General features: G+C 39.6%; 1 protein-coding gene across 2 annotated transcripts in view; it reads right to left on the bottom strand.

The window, feature by feature from the left end:
* Positions 1-20180, bottom strand: part of cpne4a (copine IVa) — a 73625-nt gene that overhangs the window by 9054 nt on the left and 44391 nt on the right. For both annotated transcript variants that reach the window (XM_048152551.1, XM_048152549.1), the window contains 6 exons: positions 18832-18930; positions 14166-14252; positions 13803-13862; positions 9426-9559; positions 8136-8190; positions 5922-5973 (listed from right to left, as the gene is read on the bottom strand). In XM_048152551.1, the coding sequence (XP_048008508.1) occupies positions 5922-5973; positions 8136-8190; positions 9426-9559; positions 13803-13862; positions 14166-14252; positions 18832-18930 (487 nt within the window). The remainder of the gene's footprint in view (positions 1-5921; positions 5974-8135; positions 8191-9425; positions 9560-13802; positions 13863-14165; positions 14253-18831; positions 18931-20180) is intronic.

The raw sequence follows: 20180 nt of genomic DNA, 5'->3' as shown, positions 1-20180 counted from the left end.
ACTTTCCGTACCCACTGTATTAGCCTACCTGATAAGATCAAGTAAATACGCTGGAAATCCGCGCTCATTCAAGGATGTGCATTTATTTCATGTACGGAGAAGGCATGGGCACCTGCAAGATTTCATCTGAAAGTTTTTTTTTAAACTCCAAAAAGCAACGAAATTGTCATACATCCATTTGCCTCAAGTTCACAGAGGAAAACGGCTGTTTAGTCTCTCTCAATACTGTCTGTTTTACTGAGAAATCACTTCAGTTGATTCAGTGAGATATCAGTTCAAACAAATGCAAGTGGATTCAGACCATTTTGCAAAGGCGTTTTACCAATTCATAATTGAGCTGGCGTGAGCGAGTGGAGGCGGGGCTAATTTGCATATTCATTGATCCATGCATATTAAATGAGGCAAGGGTGTAGAGTTACATTCAAGCTATTTTAAGGCATGAAAATTTTTTTCACTTGAATTTTTTTAAAACATATCATTTTGGTGATCAAAGATGAGTTTTAAGGGATAAAATAATTGGCTACAGGGGGACTTTAATAAAAACATATAATAGTATCTCAGTTAAACTAAAATAACACTGATATTTAATCTTTTTTTCTTTCTTTTTTTCTAAAGATTCTGCATGGGCTATGTAAACTTATAAGCATTTTAAAGGACTGGAATGAGTGTCAGTGAAGGCTCAATCTCCACAATGAAGCAGTAATGCCGTTTACTGACTCGGTGAGCGTGAATTTTAAGGTCAGCCTGTCTCTCCTCAACACGTCTCCAACTGTTTCATTTAATTAACACCTGTGAGCTTGAACACGCACAAACAGGCGCTCAAAGGTGAAAGCATGCCATGCTGTGCAGCGGCAGAATTAAGATAAGAGGACTTTCAAACTGGAGATCAATGGACATAATCGCATCAGTGGATTCCCGCAAAGAGGAATCAAAGATGCTCTGGACCCTAATAGACTCTTCAACTATGACACACTGCACTTTCTCTTTAAAGGATATGTCACGCTGAAGACATTAAAAGGTTTGAATTTAACCTACTGCTGACGTCTTTTCGTCACAACACCTTCCAAGTCTTCATGCATCATCAGTGACATGAAATTAGGCCAATTCACACTGCTGCTGTGAAAATGTCTCACCATGTGATGTGCATGTGGCCTTGTGTTTGCCTGTGATGTTAGTTTCATGAATGATACTCCATCACCCTCCTCAAATAGAAAGCTGTAAATGTTGTTAGATGTGATATCACGTTGGGAATTCCACCTAGGACAGGTGAACCGTCCCACAATCGCTCAGGGAAAACCACACACACATTGCAGCATTGCAGAGTGTCAACAATCAGCTAAGTGAGCTCTTTGCCTTATTACCCCTTTTCTAATTACAGTCTAATTCTCCTCAGGGCAGTAGCTTGTGTGAATGTGTTCTGGTGAGTTTCAGCCAAGGAGGACTGCCAGGAAAAAAAATACATTACATTAATCTCAATGGCAGTTGCTTGGCTAGCGCATGACCCCCAGAAGTGTTCCACATGCTTGATCATGGGTATCCTTGTGGCCTTGTCAGAAATTTCATATTTATAAAGCGATCAAGTGGGAAACCCTGAATTCTAGATGATACTGAATTGAAAAGGGCATGTCAGTGTGAAACATGTCAGCACAAATAGGAACAGGGCTTGACATTAAAGGACCACTGAAGCGCCTTGATATGCGCAGCATTATTCAATGTGTTGACGTAATTTCGACTGAAACAGGAAGACAGGGCATATGATCCACTCTGTGCTATTGTGTCTCTGAACCGGAGCAGACTGCTGCGGTTCACGTGACACTAACATGAAACCAGACTTAATTCACCTCGATGGAAAGCATATTTACACTGTCTGAACTGTTCCCTATCCCTGTTCCCTATCCTATGTGTCATACACCATGTAGAAAATAGTAAATGTGTGAACAAGTGACCGATTTCAGCCACAGCTTCAGCATCTATTTATAATGTAGGGTGCAGGACGCTTCAGATTCTAGAAAGCATTTGATTGGACAGAAAATCTGATGAGAAGCTGAAGTGCAGCATGATGTCATCAAAATCGTTGATCCATATTGGCGGAAGTGAGAGAGTTTTGTACTCTTATATTTTCTAAATACGAATTTTGTCATTGTTTTGGAGCACACCAGCTTATAGATAACAGTAAGTCTAACATATTCATACTAAAAGCCAAAAACACTTTAACTTTGACTTTAACACACACTAACCTGCCAAATGCGGGTGGATTTCAGCACTTCTAGCTACTTTGGTGGGTTGAGTTTTATATAAATTATATACATTTTTCAATTGTAGTATTTTAAAAGGGCATCTGGAATAATAAACTAAGTGCAATGTATAGTGTTGTCACAAATATCGAATTTTTTGATACATATCAATACTGAAATATCTGAAACACTTCCAATACACATTTTCCGGAGAATAGATACACAATACCAGCTGCGCTTTCTCGCTCTCTCATCTCTCCGACAGCGAGTTGACACACAAATATAATAATATTGTATAATAATACAATAATATTAATCTGGAGTTGTGTGTCAACTGTCAGTTCTAAATAGAGTTATTTTTCACTGCTTATAAAATAATATCAAAATGCTAGTCTTGGCGAGTTTTCATGTAAACAGTCAGGTATGTTTTAAGTGAACATAAACAGTTGAGAAAGAAAACGTATGTGTATCGATGTCAAATTGTGGCCACTGAAAATGCTGAGTGGCTAGTAACTTTGGAAAACCACTTGCCACAGTGGCTGGTAAGCAAAAAAGTTAATGCCAAACCCTGAATAGAAATGAATTATTTTGTGAAAAAATTTGAATTTCTCCTGCTAAAATTTCAATATTAAAGGTGTTAGAGACTAAAAAACTTACAGAGACCAAATGTAAAGCAAATAAAGGTTTGCTTTACACAAGATAAAAGTTTTTGTTAGATATATGCATAAATACAGTAAGCGACAGAAATGAAAATAATATATTAATGTTTAAAAGTTTGGGGTCTAAATTTTTTTAAATAAATTAAAGGTGCAGTAGGTGATCTGGGAAATGGTAACATTAGCCTGCTAGCATTGAAAGAATATGATCCCACCCTCTCTGCAAATTGCTGTCCAAAGCCACGCCTCCTACAAAAAACTGAATGCACACAAACACACAGCTACTCTCGGCAGAGCGTCACCATAGGTGGCATTAAACTACCTCATGTCTCGAAGCACATAATATTACAATAATAATGAACGTAAACAACTTAAAGAGCTTGAACCTGACTGCTACAGATTAATTTCGGTGTTGATATGATTGATATGGATACGAATAATTCCGACTGACTGACAGCTCTGGTTAGAACATGATGGGTTGCCATCTCTTATTTACATAAGCTCATTGTTTTGATTTGGTTGGAACTGTAAAAGATGGCTGCTGTTTGTTTGCAGTGCTCTGTGACTGACAGCATGAAACACGCTGATGACGTATGATGTCTGCGCGAAAAGGGTGTGTGGAGATAAGAAATGTTTCTTGAGCACCAAATCAGCATATTAGAATGATTTCTGAAGGATCATGTGACACTGAAAGCTAACAATTTAAATACATTTCTATTCAAATAGAAAACACCTATTTTAAATTATAATAATATTTCACTATATTACTGTTTTACTGCATTATTGATCAAATAAATTAAGCCTTGGTGAGCATAAGAGACCTCGTACCAGCCTCAAACTTTTGAATGATGGGAACTTCTACCAAAAAAATGTAAATAAAACTTGCATAGACAAGTCCAAATTAAACCTTGCGGCTCGTGGCGACACATTGATGTCCTAAGACACAAAACGATCGGTTTGTGCGATAAACCGAACAGTATTTATATCATTTTTTAACTCTAATACACCACTATGTCCAACTGCACTAAGCATTCGCTTAGTGAGGTCTGATCGCGCTCTGACAACGGCAGTGATGTCTCGCGCATATACTTCAATGAGTGCTAGACATCACTGCCGCTGTCAGAGCGCGATCAGACCTTACTAACGAGTGCTGAACGCAGTTGGACATGGTGTTTTAGAGGTAAAAATTATATAAATACTGTTCAGTTTCTCACACAAACCGATCGTTTCGTGTCTTAGGACATCAATGTGTCGTCACGAGCCGCAGGGTTTAATTTGGACTTGTCTATGCAAGTTTTATTTACTCTTATAGTAGAAGTTCCCATCCACTAGCATTATTTGACTGACAGACGGCAACGGTTGGAGTTAAAAATCATCATTTGTGTTCTACTGAAGAAACAAAATCACCTACATCTTGGATGCGCTGGGGGTAAGCAGATAAACATCAAATTTTCATTTTTAGGTGAACTATCCCTTTAAGAATTCAGAATGCTAACCGGTCAAACCTTGACCCCTTGGTTGTAGCAAGATGTTAATACTGCTCAAAGGTCTAAAGATGAGCAAAACTTTTTAAAAGCTTGCCATTGCCAAAAGAGTGACTTTGGAAGAGTGAGAAGACTGCAAATTGGCCCCTTTCATGGAAAGCAAACTGCTGTGCTCTCTAGACGCCTTGCCACAGCTCGTCTACAACGGGCTGTCAATATTTAGAAAGTAAAAATTGTTTATAATTGCACACCAATGTCATTCACCCTATCCAAGAGCTCTGTGTGTCTAGTCCAAGTTTGTCGGAACCGCATTACTGTCATGCTGGATTTTCCAGACAATACCAGGGCGTAAAGGTGCGCTCTCTGCTCGGGGGAGATTGGCTGGCATGTGTCCTGGTGGGGCTGTGAGCCATTTGCTATTCCTGGAAGAGACAGGCCTGGCTGGTTGATCAAAAGCTCAGTGGTCTGTGCTCATTCTGGGCGCCACCCTGGTGTGTCTGCACTGATAGAGGTGGTACAGAAATAGCAAGGGAAATCAAATGACACCAATACACTGGAGCAATGATCAATTTATCCTGCTCATGGCCGAAGACAGTGATGATAGAAAAGCTAGGTATAAAACAAACTGGAAGCAAACTAAATTCAAAATCCAATAATTTGGATTCTGACCTTCTCTAATCTGGAAACTTCTGACCTGACTTTTAAGGTAACACCATGCCAAAGAGAGCTAGGTTACATTCAAATGCATAGGTAGCTCAGCAGGGCTACACAATATCAATAACAGAATTATCATTTATATTACTTTATACTTTCCCATCTGTTTCTGTATTACTAGCACTCATTGTTCTCATATTTTCATCTTTACTTTATGATAGCAGCCACCCTTTTAGGAGACATGAGTTTCAAACTTTAAACAGGTTGTGATGATGCAAGCCTACCAAGACATTACATTCTAAAAACAATCTTGCTTTTGCAGCAGAGGGTAGTAAAATGAAAAGCAGAGTGTTAACAAATTGCAATAAAATATGTAAACATGTATCCTACAATATTAAATAACACCCTAAAACCCAGTACAGGAAGTTCTGATCTAATGCAACCATCTAAAATCATTTCACCAAGCCTTAAAACATCTGGTTTTGTGCTGACAGTCATTCTTACCTGCTGTCAAGGCCCAGAGAGACTAATTATTGGGGAAGGGAAGGGGAGGGTGTGATGATGACATCATCCAGGACTCCCTCCTTCAGACATTCCCCTCAGGCAGTATATTTTATAGCAGCATTAAACATTAATGTGTCCACCTTTGTCAGTAGCATAGCTCTGTAATTCAGCTTTGCATATATTGATCTCATTTGTGTGGGGTGACAACACTATACTGAAGGGCTGTTTGACTTTGCCAATGTTATGTTGAGGCTTTGAGAAGTTCAGTCCCAGTGGGCAAAGGTCACTTGGAAATGTTAATGGATCTGCATTGACTAAATAAATTAAAAGAAATACAGTCTAGAATGGATACATATATGAAAAGTATTGAAATGAATGCTCTATCTTACCTGCACATTCTGGGTTGTCCTCGTTGAAGTTTACTGCAAAGTCATGTGACACCTGAGAATTAAAAAAAGAAAAAAAAAAAGAAACAAAATTCTTATTTGTTACATCAATAATGTACTTTTCAAGAATAATTCATATCACACAGTTGTTAGTTCCTTAAATTTTGATTGTCTGAGCAGCGTTGCAAGAGTGCTATATACAGTCAGTCCATCAGCAAACGGACTTTCTGCAGGTTACATCGATACACCAGTAGGTGGCGACAATTCACATTTTTTTTGAGTGAGTCAAACGATCACTCCTTCATTCAAAAACACTAAGCACTCACGATCTTCCTCCGAGATCACACTTTTGTGACGTAATGTGCTTTGACTGTCCGATATAGGTCTGCTGCGGAGCTCGCAGGCTTGGCAAAAGTGTGCATCAAGAGTACATATCAGCCACAAAGGGGGCGCTCACAAGCACCTTTCTGAAACCTAAAATGGCAAATGGGACACCCTACGGTCTTGTGAACTTAACGGACAAGCATAAGTCCACAACTCCACAAGTGCACATGAAGTGTGCCATTTGGAACAGGGCCTAATAAGCTTTATGCCGAACATCACATTAATAAACAGGAAAACAAGTCACATTGTATATGCTTGTCAGAGAAAGTGTTAATGGCAGTAGTAACTGATGGCAATATCTATGGATTTTTAAGGTAATCAGCAAATCTAGTTAGTTCTTTTAATTGATGGCATTTTATTCTATTTAAATATCTAAATGTTAGTGAGAAGAAAAATAAAAACTTTGAGATATCAATCTGCATATGCAATATTTTTGCTCATCTTTGCTCGCTCTTTTGAAGGTATCTTGAGTAAACAGCTCTATATTTAACAAAGCACATACAAAAGACCTAAACGGAAGCGATGCAACCTGTTTTACAAAATATGGAAGTTCGTTGCACATAACCCCCATTTATTCAAGAACCAAACAAATGGCTGCCTTAAATAGTGAGTCACTGAATCATTCACTCAACCTATCCTTTTAAAACACTGATTCATTCAGGAATGAAACACACCATGATGGGAAATATAATTTCAATGAATCAGTTAAAAAATAGTTAATCAGTTATTTTCATGTAATCATGTAATTCTGTGTACACTCAAACACATTAAAACCATAGGTAGGCACATTTTTATATTAATTTATATTATGTTTATTGCCATCAATCTTACATTCGGAGTACTGTTGACTCCAGAGCTTTTGAAATCAGATCCAGAATGGTTAATTGAAAAAAAGATTTAGCAAAAGCAGGCAATATTGTTTTAGGAACATATTACTCTCTTTTGAGACCAGTTCATTAATCGAGTCACTGCTGCCTCGAGATGCGAACTGTTTCAAATGATTCAGTCTGATTTGGTAAACTGGTTTGCTGAATAGAACCGGTTTGTTCAGAAGTTCGTACTTTGTGTTGCTCGGATAACCCAGTGTTGATCCTGCTTTTACTTCGTTTGGAACTATTTCAGTTGACAAAGCAAAAAATAGACAGTAACAGGCAACGTGTTTAAAACATGAATTGCTAAATCTCGCAATCTTGCTGTTGGTCTGAATATCAGCAGCGCTCTGGAATACTTGATTCTGATTGGTCAGTTTCTGCATTTAGTGGTCAAATATTTTATATAGAGACTGCTAAATTGTATAATTACCTCAAGCATCTGATTTCTTACATAGCTGTGCTAGTTTCATATCTCAGCTATCACATTCTCACATAACAAATAAATCAAACTTAAATGAATATTTAATATAGATTTATTTATTTATTTATGTGAATTCAGTAGTCTCTAAATAAGCAGATAATGTTCATTCAGCTGGTCAATATCGCTGGTCAATACCCCCTTCAGGGGGATTCAAAACCCCTCGCTTCATGTTGTAAATAAACATAAGATTTTCAATAGCAATGTTTGAATACGTTAAAGAGATTTTAACAAGTCTGGAGTGAGGACTGCACATCCAGCTATTCAATCTATCTAATCAAAAACTCTTGAAGCCTAAGATAAATATAAAACACTCTCAGCTCGGCACAAAGGTACATTATCTGTCACAGGGAAATTAATCTGCTGATATCAGTTCATACATTACTCCTGCAGTGGCCTAGTTAGAAGCATCGCTCACTCTTCATCCCATTAATGAAAAAAACCCCACTGCGCCCCAATCGCTATAAATGCTAAAGAAGTTACCTTGAAGTCCGGAGGTATTCGAGCACCAAAGCCAAACGCCGGGAACATTTTGTCACTGCACGGAAGTGAAAGCGGACAGGAGATTAGAGCTAGCAAGAATTGACGATCTTGGGGATTACATACCAAATTTCCCATCCTTTCTCAATGGGCTCTGATCACTACTCATTTGCAATGGACACAGATTTGCATAATTGTTATTGTTAGTGCCTGCCAAACCAGCATGCGCTGTGATTTCAGATTTCATCCCAACCAAATGGCCTGATGGATGTGTATTCATCTTGTTCTGGAGTGAAACCATAGCTTGACATGGTGCTGGAAATGAGTTTTTGAATGACCTTTCAAAGAGCTGAAATAGCAGCTCAGCTACAGTGGTCAAAAATGCTGGGATTTAGCATGTTATCCAAAGACTGCTTCAGGTTTCTAAAGAATCAACTGTTGACATGCAAAGGTCACAGGTCTAAAAAAAAAAAAAAAAAGGTTTGGACTGCTTGTCCAAGTGTAACTTTCACCTTGTTTTGCCTTTCTTTAATATATCTATCTTTAAAACAGGCCTAATCTGTGAATGACATATTCCACTGTTTCTCCTGCGGAAGGCAGCAGGTAAGTAAAATGTGATCAAAATAAAATAATGTTTTGCAAAAATTCCAATTAACATGAAAAAAGTGAAAAAGCATAAATAAATTTTTTGTGTGTTGTGTCGTGGTTATGTCACTAGAACTGATTTCCAGTTTAATCTCTGAAGTTTAGGGCATCACATATCTTTATATCGACTGTGTCTGAAACTAGAGGCAGACTTTGTTTTGTATGAAGGTACCTCCTAATGAAACTAGTTTCAGACTGGCCTCCAAGGCACCATAACATAATGTGTAAGGAAATGTATGACCAGCATACTGCCATCTTTGCTCCGGGGCTTTCAGTTTTTCACAAAATAAACTACTATCCTATGAAATATTTCTTGTAAAAATATTTTTTGGTCAGAATACATGGCTACTTTTGAATGACTATCAATGGAGAATGATGCATCCACATCTACAAGGTTTTGGAACCATGCTAAACAACCACACTTTGAACCTTTGATTCATTCACTTTACATTTTTTTAGACAGCCTACACATTCACTTCATCACATACAAAATAAAACCCCAATGTTGGAACTCTGCTTTACTCAAAATACTGCACTCTCTGAGAAAGAGAACTTGCATATGTGTGAACCTAAACAACTGTCGTGTGAAAAAAGTCAAGAACCTAGAGAGCTGAAGTTGGGATTTGATTGGCTGTTCAGCTTGCTCACCTGTCATAGTCTTGGCAAATCTCCCCCACTGCGACTAAAGCTTTCAGATACTCGTTAGGCTGGTAGGGGTGGATGTAGTGTAGCGAACAACTGTTCTTCGGATCCCCATTAGACGCTGTGAAATCAATCGCTACCTGAAAAGACAAGCAGCAATCAAAGTGGAGTTCTGACTCTAATTACTTAAAATGTATACACCACATGTGGAGAATCTTTACAGAGCGCTGTTTCCTAACGGCATTGACAAAAAGTAAGCAGCTTGTAGTACAGCTGTAAAATGCATGAGTTTAAGCAGGCGTGGGACTATGTATGTACATAAAATATACTTGGCTTGTATAATTAACGTTAAGTATACTTCATAACACAATATTCCCAATAATATATTGTTAAGACCCTAAGGTATTTTGTCTGTTTTCATCTGTCATTGTCTGTGTATACTCTCTTTCTCTGTGTATAGTCGTGTTTGTGTTCCAGGTGGGCGTGGTTTCCATTTACCGTTTGGGAAACACGGATTGGTCCAGCTAAGCACCTGACCTGTACTTAAGGACCGCCCCAAACACTCAGCCTTTGCCTCGTGCCTCGTTGACTTTGTGCTACCGCCATCGTTCTTCGCTTCCATTGACTTTTGATAATACTGTTGGTTTCGTCATTGTTTGTTTGAGAGTGTTGTGTCAGAGAGATTGTGAGTGTATAAGGAGTTTGTGAGTGTTTGTTTATTGTTAATATTTTTGATTACCCAGTTGTGGCGACCAGGGCGGGCGAGAGCCGTGAGGGAACGGCGCGAGGCCGGTGGCGCGAGTGTTAATGAGCTTCACCTGGGAGGCGCACCGGCCTTGAGTCCCTCACGGAGGAGCTCCGGGAGCATAAAAGGAGGAGCGACTACAGTGAAGGACGAGAGAGGACCAGGCCTGGACTTTATGTTATGTTTTATTATGTTTGTGTGGCCGGCAGACGTCCGCGAGGGTCTGCCGGCATTACTTTCGTTTTTGTTCTTTGTGTATTTTGAATTAAAAGTTACGTTGAATGTTCGCCGGTTCCCGCCTCCTTCTTCCCACATTTACGAACTGTGTTACATTGGTGCCGAAACCCGGGAGGAAGGAGGGACATGCTGTCGGAGAGCCCTCGCTGCTGAGGGGGGATCGCGGTGCTGAGGAGTTCGGGCAGCGCGGGAGTGTGAAGACCGCGAGAAGCTGCCCGAGGCGGTGGTGCTGGAGCCTAGTGACAGGTGGGACGGAGAGCTCGAGGCCGTGCCCTTGGGACGAGGTGGGGTGGCTGCCGTCCAAGAGGGAGCGGAGGAGTCGCCGCCGTTCGCCGTGGGCCGGAGCCTGCTGCCGTCCGCCATAAAGGGGAGGAGCAGGGAACGGGGGACTCGCTACCGGCTGCCCTCAGTCCGGAGGAGCCATCGCCGGCCGCCAGGCGGCGGTCGAGGATCGGGCCGTCCACCGTGCATCCAGTGCCACCGCATGGCACCGCGAGGAAGAGCCTCCCGGCTGGCTGAGGACCGAGCGGCAGTGTGTCTGGGAACCGGACCAAGAATTTTTTTTTTCTCTTTTTCCTCTCTCCCCTCTCTCATTCTGTCGCTCCCCTTGCTTCCGTCTCCTTTCTCTCGTCTCGTCTGTCCTTACCCCCAGGTGCTGCGGCCGCCGAGACAGGCCCGGGGGGGAGTTGGGGGTATGTGGCGACCAGGGCGGGCGAGAGCCGTGAGGGAACGGCGCAAGGCCGGTGGCGCGAGTGTTAATGAGCTTCACCTGGGAGGCGCACCGGCCTTGAGTCCCTCACGGAGGAGCTCCGGGAGCATAAAAGGAGGAGCGACTACAGTGAAGGACGAGAGAGGACCAGGCCTGGACTTTATGTTATGTTTTATTATGTTTGTGTGGCCGGCAGACGTCCGCGAGGGTCTGCCGGCATTACTTTCGTTTTTGTTCTTTGTGTATTTTGAATTAAAAGTTACGTTGAATGTTCGCCGGTTCCCGCCTCCTTCTTCCCACATTTACGAACTGTGTTACATTGGTGCCGAAACCCGGGAGGAAGGAGGGACATGCTGTCGGAGAGCCCTCGCTGCTGAGGGGGGATCGCGGTGCTGAGGAGTTCGGGCAGCGCGGGAGTGTGAAGACCGCGAGAAGCTGCCCGAGGCGGTGGTGCTGGAGCCTAGTGACAGGTGGGACGGAGAGCTCGAGGCCGTGCCCTTGGGACGAGGTGGGGTGGCTGCCGTCCAAGAGGGAGCGGAGGAGTCGCCGCCGTTCGCCGTGGGCCGGAGCCTGCTGCCGTCCGCCATAAAGGGGAGGAGCAGGGAACGGGGGACTCGCTACCGGCTGCCCTCAGTCCGGAGGAGCCATCGCCGGCCGCCAGGCGGCGGTCGAGGATCGGGCCGTCCACCGTGCATCCAGTGCCACCGCATGGCACCGCGAGGAAGAGCCTCCCGGCTGGCTGAGGACCGAGCGGCAGTGTGTCTGGGAACCGGACCAAGAATTTTTTTTTTCTCTTTTTCCTCTCTCCCCTCTCTCATTCTGTCGCTCCCCTTGCTTCCGTCTCCTTTCTCTCGTCTCGTCTGTCCTTACCCCCAGGTGCTGCGGCCGCCGAGACAGGCCCGGGGGGGAGTTGGGGGTATGTGGCGACCAGGGCGGGCGAGAGCCGTGAGGGAACGGCGCGAGGCCGGTGGCGCGAGTGTTAATGAGCTTCACCTGGGAGGCGCACCGGCCTTGAGTCCCTCACGGAGGAGCTCCGGGAGCATAAAAGGAGGAGCGACTACAGTGAAGGACGAGAGAGGACCAGGCCTGGACTTTATGTTTTATTATGTTTGTGTGGCCGGCAGACGTCCGCGAGGGTCTGCCGGCATTACTTTCGTTTTGTTCTTTGTTTATTTTGAATTAAACTTTTGTTGAACGTTCGCCGGTTCCCGCCTCCTCCTTCCCACATCTATGAACCGTGTTACACCAGTTTATTTGATCTCTGCCTGTTTGACTACGCTAACTGAATTCCGAATCTGATTTGTTTGCCCAAAACCCTGTATATACTGCTGTAAAAACTCTTGTAAAAATTATTTTCACTTTAAGGGAGGTAGGGGGTTTGACGCCAATTTATTTGCATCTTAATTTCACTTTGTTTGTGGTTAAGGGAGATAGGTAAGTTAAGTTGTATTTTGTTTTCTTTATTTTTGGAGAGGTAATTTAGTTTCTAAAAGGAGATTGTTTTGTTTATTGTTTTGGCCGTGTCTGCCCCTGACGTTGAAACCCTTATTTTCATTGTAAATAAACTTTGTATTGATTTTGATATCTCTCTGGTATTGAGACTCGCTTCCTTTCTGTTATGGCTGACTCCTAGCGGTCGTAACAATATACTGAAAGAAATGCACCAAAAGTCAAAGGTTTGGACACACTTGACTGACTGTTTCTCATGGTCATGCCATCTAAAGTAATGGTTCTCATACATCTTCAGGAGGACAACCAATAAAACAAAAATGGACCATATAACAGTCCAAATCAAGGAGAAATGCCTATAGTGTATAGCTTATATCTAGCCTATAATAGAGCCTAAGTAGTCTCTATTACAACCCAAAAACTGTTGTTTTATTCATTCAATCGAATTTAACTACATTTGTCACAAATTTATGTTGACATAATCATATAATTCAATGATTCAAACAATTAATTAAAGGTTGGTGCTTTTGTCAATTATAATTTTTTTAATCAAAGTAGTAAGTTCACAGGTTGAAGTACAGTCCACGATTATTCTATTTTTCAACCAGTGAACCCCAGTGGATTTTAGAGCATTCATCTAAAGTGCCTGAACCAACATTTAATTAACCCTATCCCTGAAAGTAAGATCCCTCTCCTTAGTAACAAAATTTTCAATTTTAGCAGAAAAGTTTTGTAAAAAACTGGAGGTCTACCATTATGCATTCTAGAGAAATATCAACACTTATTTAAAACTGCATGTTATATAAATTCATAAAACAAAAACAACCAGAGAGCATTTTAATTGAAACTAATTATAAAACCTTTCAGGAGACCTTACATGACAACAATTCAGAAAGATCTTATAGTGACAGATAATAAAAAATAATGAAACACTACAGTGCACACAAACGTGTCATGTGAAAATAATAGTGCTGTAAGCAGGTGAGACAATTATTATTTTATAAATTATGCAAAAACTGAACTGATTTACAATGACACTTTGTTTCCCCTGTTCCCATTAGTATGTACATGGTAATGAATAATAAATCATGAGTGCTCTGACTAATAATAACATAATTCATTAAACAAAGCTGGCAGCTATGTTAATGTCAGAGAAAACAAATGATAATGGATTATTAGTTTTATTGATATAAACACAGATAAATTAACTAAGAAAACACGAGTGGTATCCGCCTGTACTTACTGTAAACTGTATTTGGCAACCTCCCATGATGTAGTCCAGAAAGGAATGCATCTTAATTATCTGTGGATACAAAAGGACAGGTTATCATGAATTCAAGCGCTTTCATGCTGCTATCATCTTCTCGTCACTTCTAATTTATGCCAACTATGATCAAATTCAGTGGCCATTTACAGAGCTGGGATCTCACACTTTAGCCGGATGGAATGACTTCTAGCTGTGTGAAGTTCCCACCTCCATCTACTGTAACCATCAACGCCTCTGCTGACAGTGTGACACTGCCACTTTTTGAAATACAGGGCCTACGGGGAGGAGACAAGGTCCAGATGTCCTTTAGAGAGCATCGTTTTATGATGAAAATATTACCTTGCACTGATTCAGAATGACAATCCCAGAGTTCTTGTAATTCTTCTTCTTGACTTTATATTTGGGGTTTATGCATTCCCACTGGACCTGTCATTGTTTCAAAACAAAAACAAAAAAAGACATTAGCTTTCCATCACTACGGATTGGAGTGGGTGATAAAAACAACCTGGACAATGAAATAGCTTCATTAGAATGTGTGAGATGGTGCATAATCGCTTCCCATTGGAGCACCAAAACAAGTGCTCCAGTAGACAATAGACTCAGAAAACAACAATTTTAGTTATAATAATGAGGAATGATGTCAAGCCTGGAAGCGATGTTATAAAATAATTAGCAGAGTCTGGTATTGATGCCTGCGGTATTGAGATACCAGCCCAGAGCGTTCGGGACTTCACAAGAGAACGAGGTGTCATCCAGCTGTAGCTGTGCATTTTAGCAGAGTTACAATTAACTGACAGCTTAAAAGACAATGGATTATTGTTTTCAAAATCAGAAAGAGATGCGGCCTTAATAAAGTCTTTGGCAGCAATTGTTAATCGTGGAGCCATGTTTAGAACAAGTTGCACATTGTAGACTGTTTAACAGGGATGCGCAAGCACACTTTGACACCTTACACAGAAAAACATCCTCATTATTGATTATTAAAGAGGATGCATTTCTTTTTGTGTGAATTTCCAACCTTAAAAATGGCCTTTATCTAGTTTGCTTCCACTTTCTACACAGCATAGTGGTCTTGAAATGCAATAAAGCACAAACTCCAAATTACAGTTGTGCAGAATGATTTAATGGACACTTAGAGATCTAACAGGTGCAGGACTATGAACTCTGATGTGATGCTTTTTGTGTGTTTATGTGACATTTAAAGGCACAATATGTCATTTTCGCTGCTAAAGGTTGCTTATTCAAAACAAAGGGATAGTTTGATGATGCTGTGAATCAGAGTGGAATCATGGGAGTTGTCATCTTCAGCTCCACAGCTGATGGACAGTGTTAATTTCGTTGACGAATAATTTTCGTCATCATTTTCGTCAACGACATTTTTCACGGACGAAAACGAGACGATAACTAAATAAAAATGCATTTTGAATGACTAAAACTATGACTAAAATTTACTCTTATTTTCGTCTATGAATAAAAACGAGACGAAAATGAAAGAGAGGGACGATTTGGGAAGATATCCAGTCAGGACTGCTGTCCTGTGTGGAAGATGCGCACATTTGAAGTGTAACGTGCTGATCTAACCGCGGGAAACGCGACGCTGTTGCGCACTCTACAGGCTCACGCAGCAATTAATGAATAGCGCATATTTATACCAAGCGATTGCTTATAAGCTAATGTTGATGAATTATGACAATGTTTACTACACAATGTTCAAATGGTAGTATGTTTTAGATGGTTGTAAGAAATGCATATTCTATCTCCCTCATGAGAAACCTGCTACAGTGCATACTGCAGACATTTCAGAGTAAGAGTCACGGTGTATTTCGGTATGGTTTATAATTATTATTTTTTCCTGGTCATTATTGTTATTATGTTTACACAATAAATTGTATTTAGTTTAATTTCTGTTTAATTCATAGTAAACTACTGTATCTTCTGTCATAGGAAGGAAACATTATTTGACACGTTATTCAATATATTTTACAAGTATAAGGGTTATTATAGTTAACTAAACCTAAAACCATAAAAAAATCTTCATTACTTCAAATAAACATTAACTGAAATAAAAAAATAAATATATAAAAATGTAAACTTAAAATTTTATTTCATCTAGTTTCTAAGCTTTAGCTTAACCTGAAGTATTAAAATGAACAGAAATAAAAACTTATAGACATTTAAAAGCAAAAACTAAAGACATAAACCCCAAAAATTACAAAAACGTTTAACTAAAATTACAATGAAAGCGGAAAAACAAAACAAAAATCTAATCTAATAAAAAATTTTAAATGAAAACTATAATAGTACCTCAATGATAAGTGTGTCAATCCCTGAAAAGTACTGAATTTTGCTCTTTCGTGTGTTTTTGCACTTGAACAGTCAAAAACCGTCCGCTTTGGCGAGCAAAGTACAGTTGGGTGAACATAAACAGTTTGGGGAATATCAGATGTACCTATATCAGTTTGTAGGATCTGTGTATTGATAGAGAAATGCTTAATGCATTACAATTGAACTAAATTAGATTTTAGTCGATTAAATCTACTGTAGATTTAGTTGACTAAAACTAGACTAAAACTAAAACAATTTCCGATGACTAAAATATGACTAAAACTAAATGGCATTTTAGTCAAAAGACTACGACTAAAACTAAATCAAAATTTGCTGTCAAAATTAACACTGCCGATGGAAAGGAATTCGACGGACTCAGGCAGAAATCATGTTCATGGATGAGCTAATGTATTAAAGTTTTATTAACATTACTGTAGCATGAAGCAGGGCGAGCCGAGAGCGGGAGCGGAATGAGTTGGCTAGAGCGAACGCTAATGAGAGATACCTGCGCAACACACCAGTCTCGAGTCCAGCTTTTATTATGCTTATGCTGCAGTCAGCTCTTTCGTTGCAAGGGTGGGGTAATGCAGCACTGTTTTAAATGGTTAAAATACATATCGGTAGCTGGTATGACTTGTTGCACTTTGCAGTAATCTAGATCGATATTAGAATATCATATTTAAAGGTGCCCTAGATTATGTTTTTAAAAGATGTAATATAAGTCTAAGGTGTCCCCTGAATGTGTCTGTGAAGTTTCAGCTCAAAATACCCCATAGATTTTTTTTAATTAATTTTTTTAACTGCCTATTTTGGGGCATCATTATAAACGCACCGATTTATGCTGCGGCCCCTTTAAATCCCGTGCTCTCCGCCCACAGAGCTCGCGCTTGCCTTGAACAGTGTCTTAACAAAGTTTACACAGCTAATGTAACCCTTAAATGGATCTTTACAAAGTGTTCGTCATGCATGCTGTATGCATGCGTCGGATTATGTGAGTATTGTATACTGTTAGATTGTTTACATTGATTCTGAATGAGTTTGAGGCTATGCTGCGTGGCTAAAGCTAACATTACACACTGTTGGAGAGATTTATAAAGAATGAAGTTGTGTTTATGAATTATACAGACTGCAAGTGTTTAAAAAAGAAAATAGCGACGGCTCTTGTCTCCATGAATACAGTAAGAAACGATGGTAACTTTAACCACATTTAACAGTACATTAGCAACATGCTAACAAAACATTTACAAATATCACTAAAAATATCATGATATCATGGATCATGTCAGTTATTATTGCTCCATCTGCCATTTTTCGCTGTTGTTCTTGCTTGCTTACCTAGTCTGATGATTCAGCTGTGCACATCCAGACGTTCTGCCCTTGTCTAATGCCTTTCATAATGATAATGTTGGGAATGTGGGCTGGCATATGCAAATATTGGGGGCGTAAACCCCGACTGTTTCGTAACAGTCGGTGTTATGTTGAGATTCGCCTGTTCTTCGGAGGTCTTTTAAACAAATGAGATTTATATAAGAAGGAGGAAACAGTCATTTCCATGTACTGAACTCTTGTTATTTAACTATGCCAAGATAAATTCAATTTTTCATTCGAGGGCACCTTTAAATAAAAGCTGGATGACTTGTGTGGCTAAATGACAAGCAATTGATTATAAAATATATTGTATGATGGAGAAAGCTCTCTCTGATTATGCAATGTTAGCCACTTGACAAAATAGTGTTGTGATAAAATAGTGGTAAATCAACAAAACAAGTAATTCAAACAATGAGTAACCGTGTTGAGCTATATGATGAGCTAATGATTCGTTTTCTGTTGATAAATGTATCCAAACAGTTGCTCACCTGTCTAATAAAACACATAATATATTAAAGTATCTTTGGTGATTCCATGCTTTCTTCGAAATAGAAATAGAGGCTAACGTGGATATGACAGGCGACACAATGACACTGTCCATTACACTGGTTAAAATAGCTGATTTCTCTGGATTTAAACATTTTTGGAAACCTTTGGGATAATGTAAGTACACAAGTCAACAAAATATATAACATTGTTCTAGTGTTTTTTGATATTTTAAATCTAAAAATCTTACATATTATGCTTTTAAAGTGTAAAACAACATGCTGTTTTGCAACAGACTTACAGAACAGCATTTCAAAGTCATTCCATTAGTTGTCATTAAGGTTTAAAATTATTCTAATTATGCAATTATTCCACTGAAAATTCCATTAGAGCACATTGTTCATTTGCAGCCTGTCATGTTGAGATGAATTGTTTGTTATGGTGTATGTCAGGTCCTTCTTTTAAAAAAATTGGTTTCAAAGTCAGTCTGTCTCTCTGTCTATCTATCTATCTATCTATCTATACAGCAGTTCAGTTGAGATAATTACTTGAGGTAATTCTCTACAGAATCTGTTAAAGTACAGAAGAAACTAAACTGAATGTGACCCACATGAAGATCTCCTCTTGTAACCTCATTTCACTTTCATCTTTCACTTTTGCTGATTACTCTTTGAACCAAGCTAGTTCCTACTCATCATTCTGTTTCAAATAAAGCCAGTTGGATTTAAAAAGCTGCTTGGTTTGTAGATGATGGTCTCTGTGTGGTGGATGTGAAAGTGCTAAAATAAATTGCAGCATTTTTTTTATAACAAGTTTAAAAAGTTACCTGTCTTCCATCCATCGCTGATCGCATCTCTCTGAACGTAGCTTGAAACTCCCCTATAAAATCGTGCTTTCCATTCGAGTCCCAGTCCCACACTGTACACTGGATGTTAAGGAAAGAACACAACAGGCAAAAAAATGAGTAAAGTAAACAATAGATATTAATAAGGCATTTAAAGTCCCATATCATGATCTTAATCCTTGAAATCGATTTCATTTAAATTCCAGATAATAAATTAAATACAAAAATATCATATTTGTCCAGTGGTATGTTGTTCTTGCATGATTTAACTTCTCTTACGCTTCTGCTTTTTTCCAGTTCTTTTTTTCATGTCTCTTCACACTCCCGTCCCCCTCACATACATACATATATTTGTTTCCTCTACAGGCCTCTAGTTTGGATACTATTTCTTTTTTCAGCATTCCTCTGGAGCAGAAATAAATGATATTCTGATGGATGTGTACACCATCTACTCTTGTTGAACCCACTGTGTAGTTGCCTACATACGGTCCACAGAGAGTGCTGAACACCAGATATGTCTGGAACCCGAACACACAGCATACAGATCTGGAGCCCCATGCATCCATGCATTAAACATAAAGTGACATGACAAATTAATTAAAGTTTCATGGTTTTCTGCAATATTCAGGACAACATAGGGTTGACTTATATAATGTTGCTGTAAAAGATAAAACCAGAACATAGTGTGGGTGCTTTTCATTCACACGGGACTCAGCTTGAGCAATTCGGTTAGCACATTATCATAATTTTATGATGCAAGACGGAAAGCAGTTGGACAAGCACAGATACTAAACCTAAATTTTTAATGTTAAAGGAGCTATTGTATATGTAGAATTCAGAAACCTGTGTTATTAGCGACACCGGTGGCTGTTAAGTGAACTGAAGGCAGCAAGTTACTGCTCGTGCACACGTAACGTTCAAGAGACTGAACCTGATGCAATGCCCAAATATATTTACAGCGAAGTTCTTTTTCATTCTTTACTTAGAGGTAAAAAGAAGTTGGAAATACATTTGCTTCAATATACTGTTAACAAACATCCCGACGCCGCCCACCCTGCCGAGAGCGACATTTAAATGAATATGTAAATATGTATTATGCGACACAACAAAAATGACTGGTGAGAAAGCAGCAGTTAAGAAAGCATCTGATCATACTGATGTGGATATATTTGTACAAGCTCTGCAATTCACCGGCATCATGTGGACAGATGAGGTAATTAAAATTACGCTGTTATGATAGTTTGATTAAGTATATTTAAAACAATAGACTATATATATCTGGTTATGTGAGACTATAGTTTAAAAGAATCCCCTTTATTTGCATGACACGA

Source organism: Megalobrama amblycephala, linkage group LG13 (genome assembly GCF_018812025.1).
Source record: "Megalobrama amblycephala isolate DHTTF-2021 linkage group LG13, ASM1881202v1, whole genome shotgun sequence".
Lineage (NCBI taxonomy): Eukaryota > Metazoa > Chordata > Actinopteri > Cypriniformes > Xenocyprididae > Megalobrama > Megalobrama amblycephala.
This window is presented reverse-complemented; position numbering and strand designations above follow the sequence as displayed.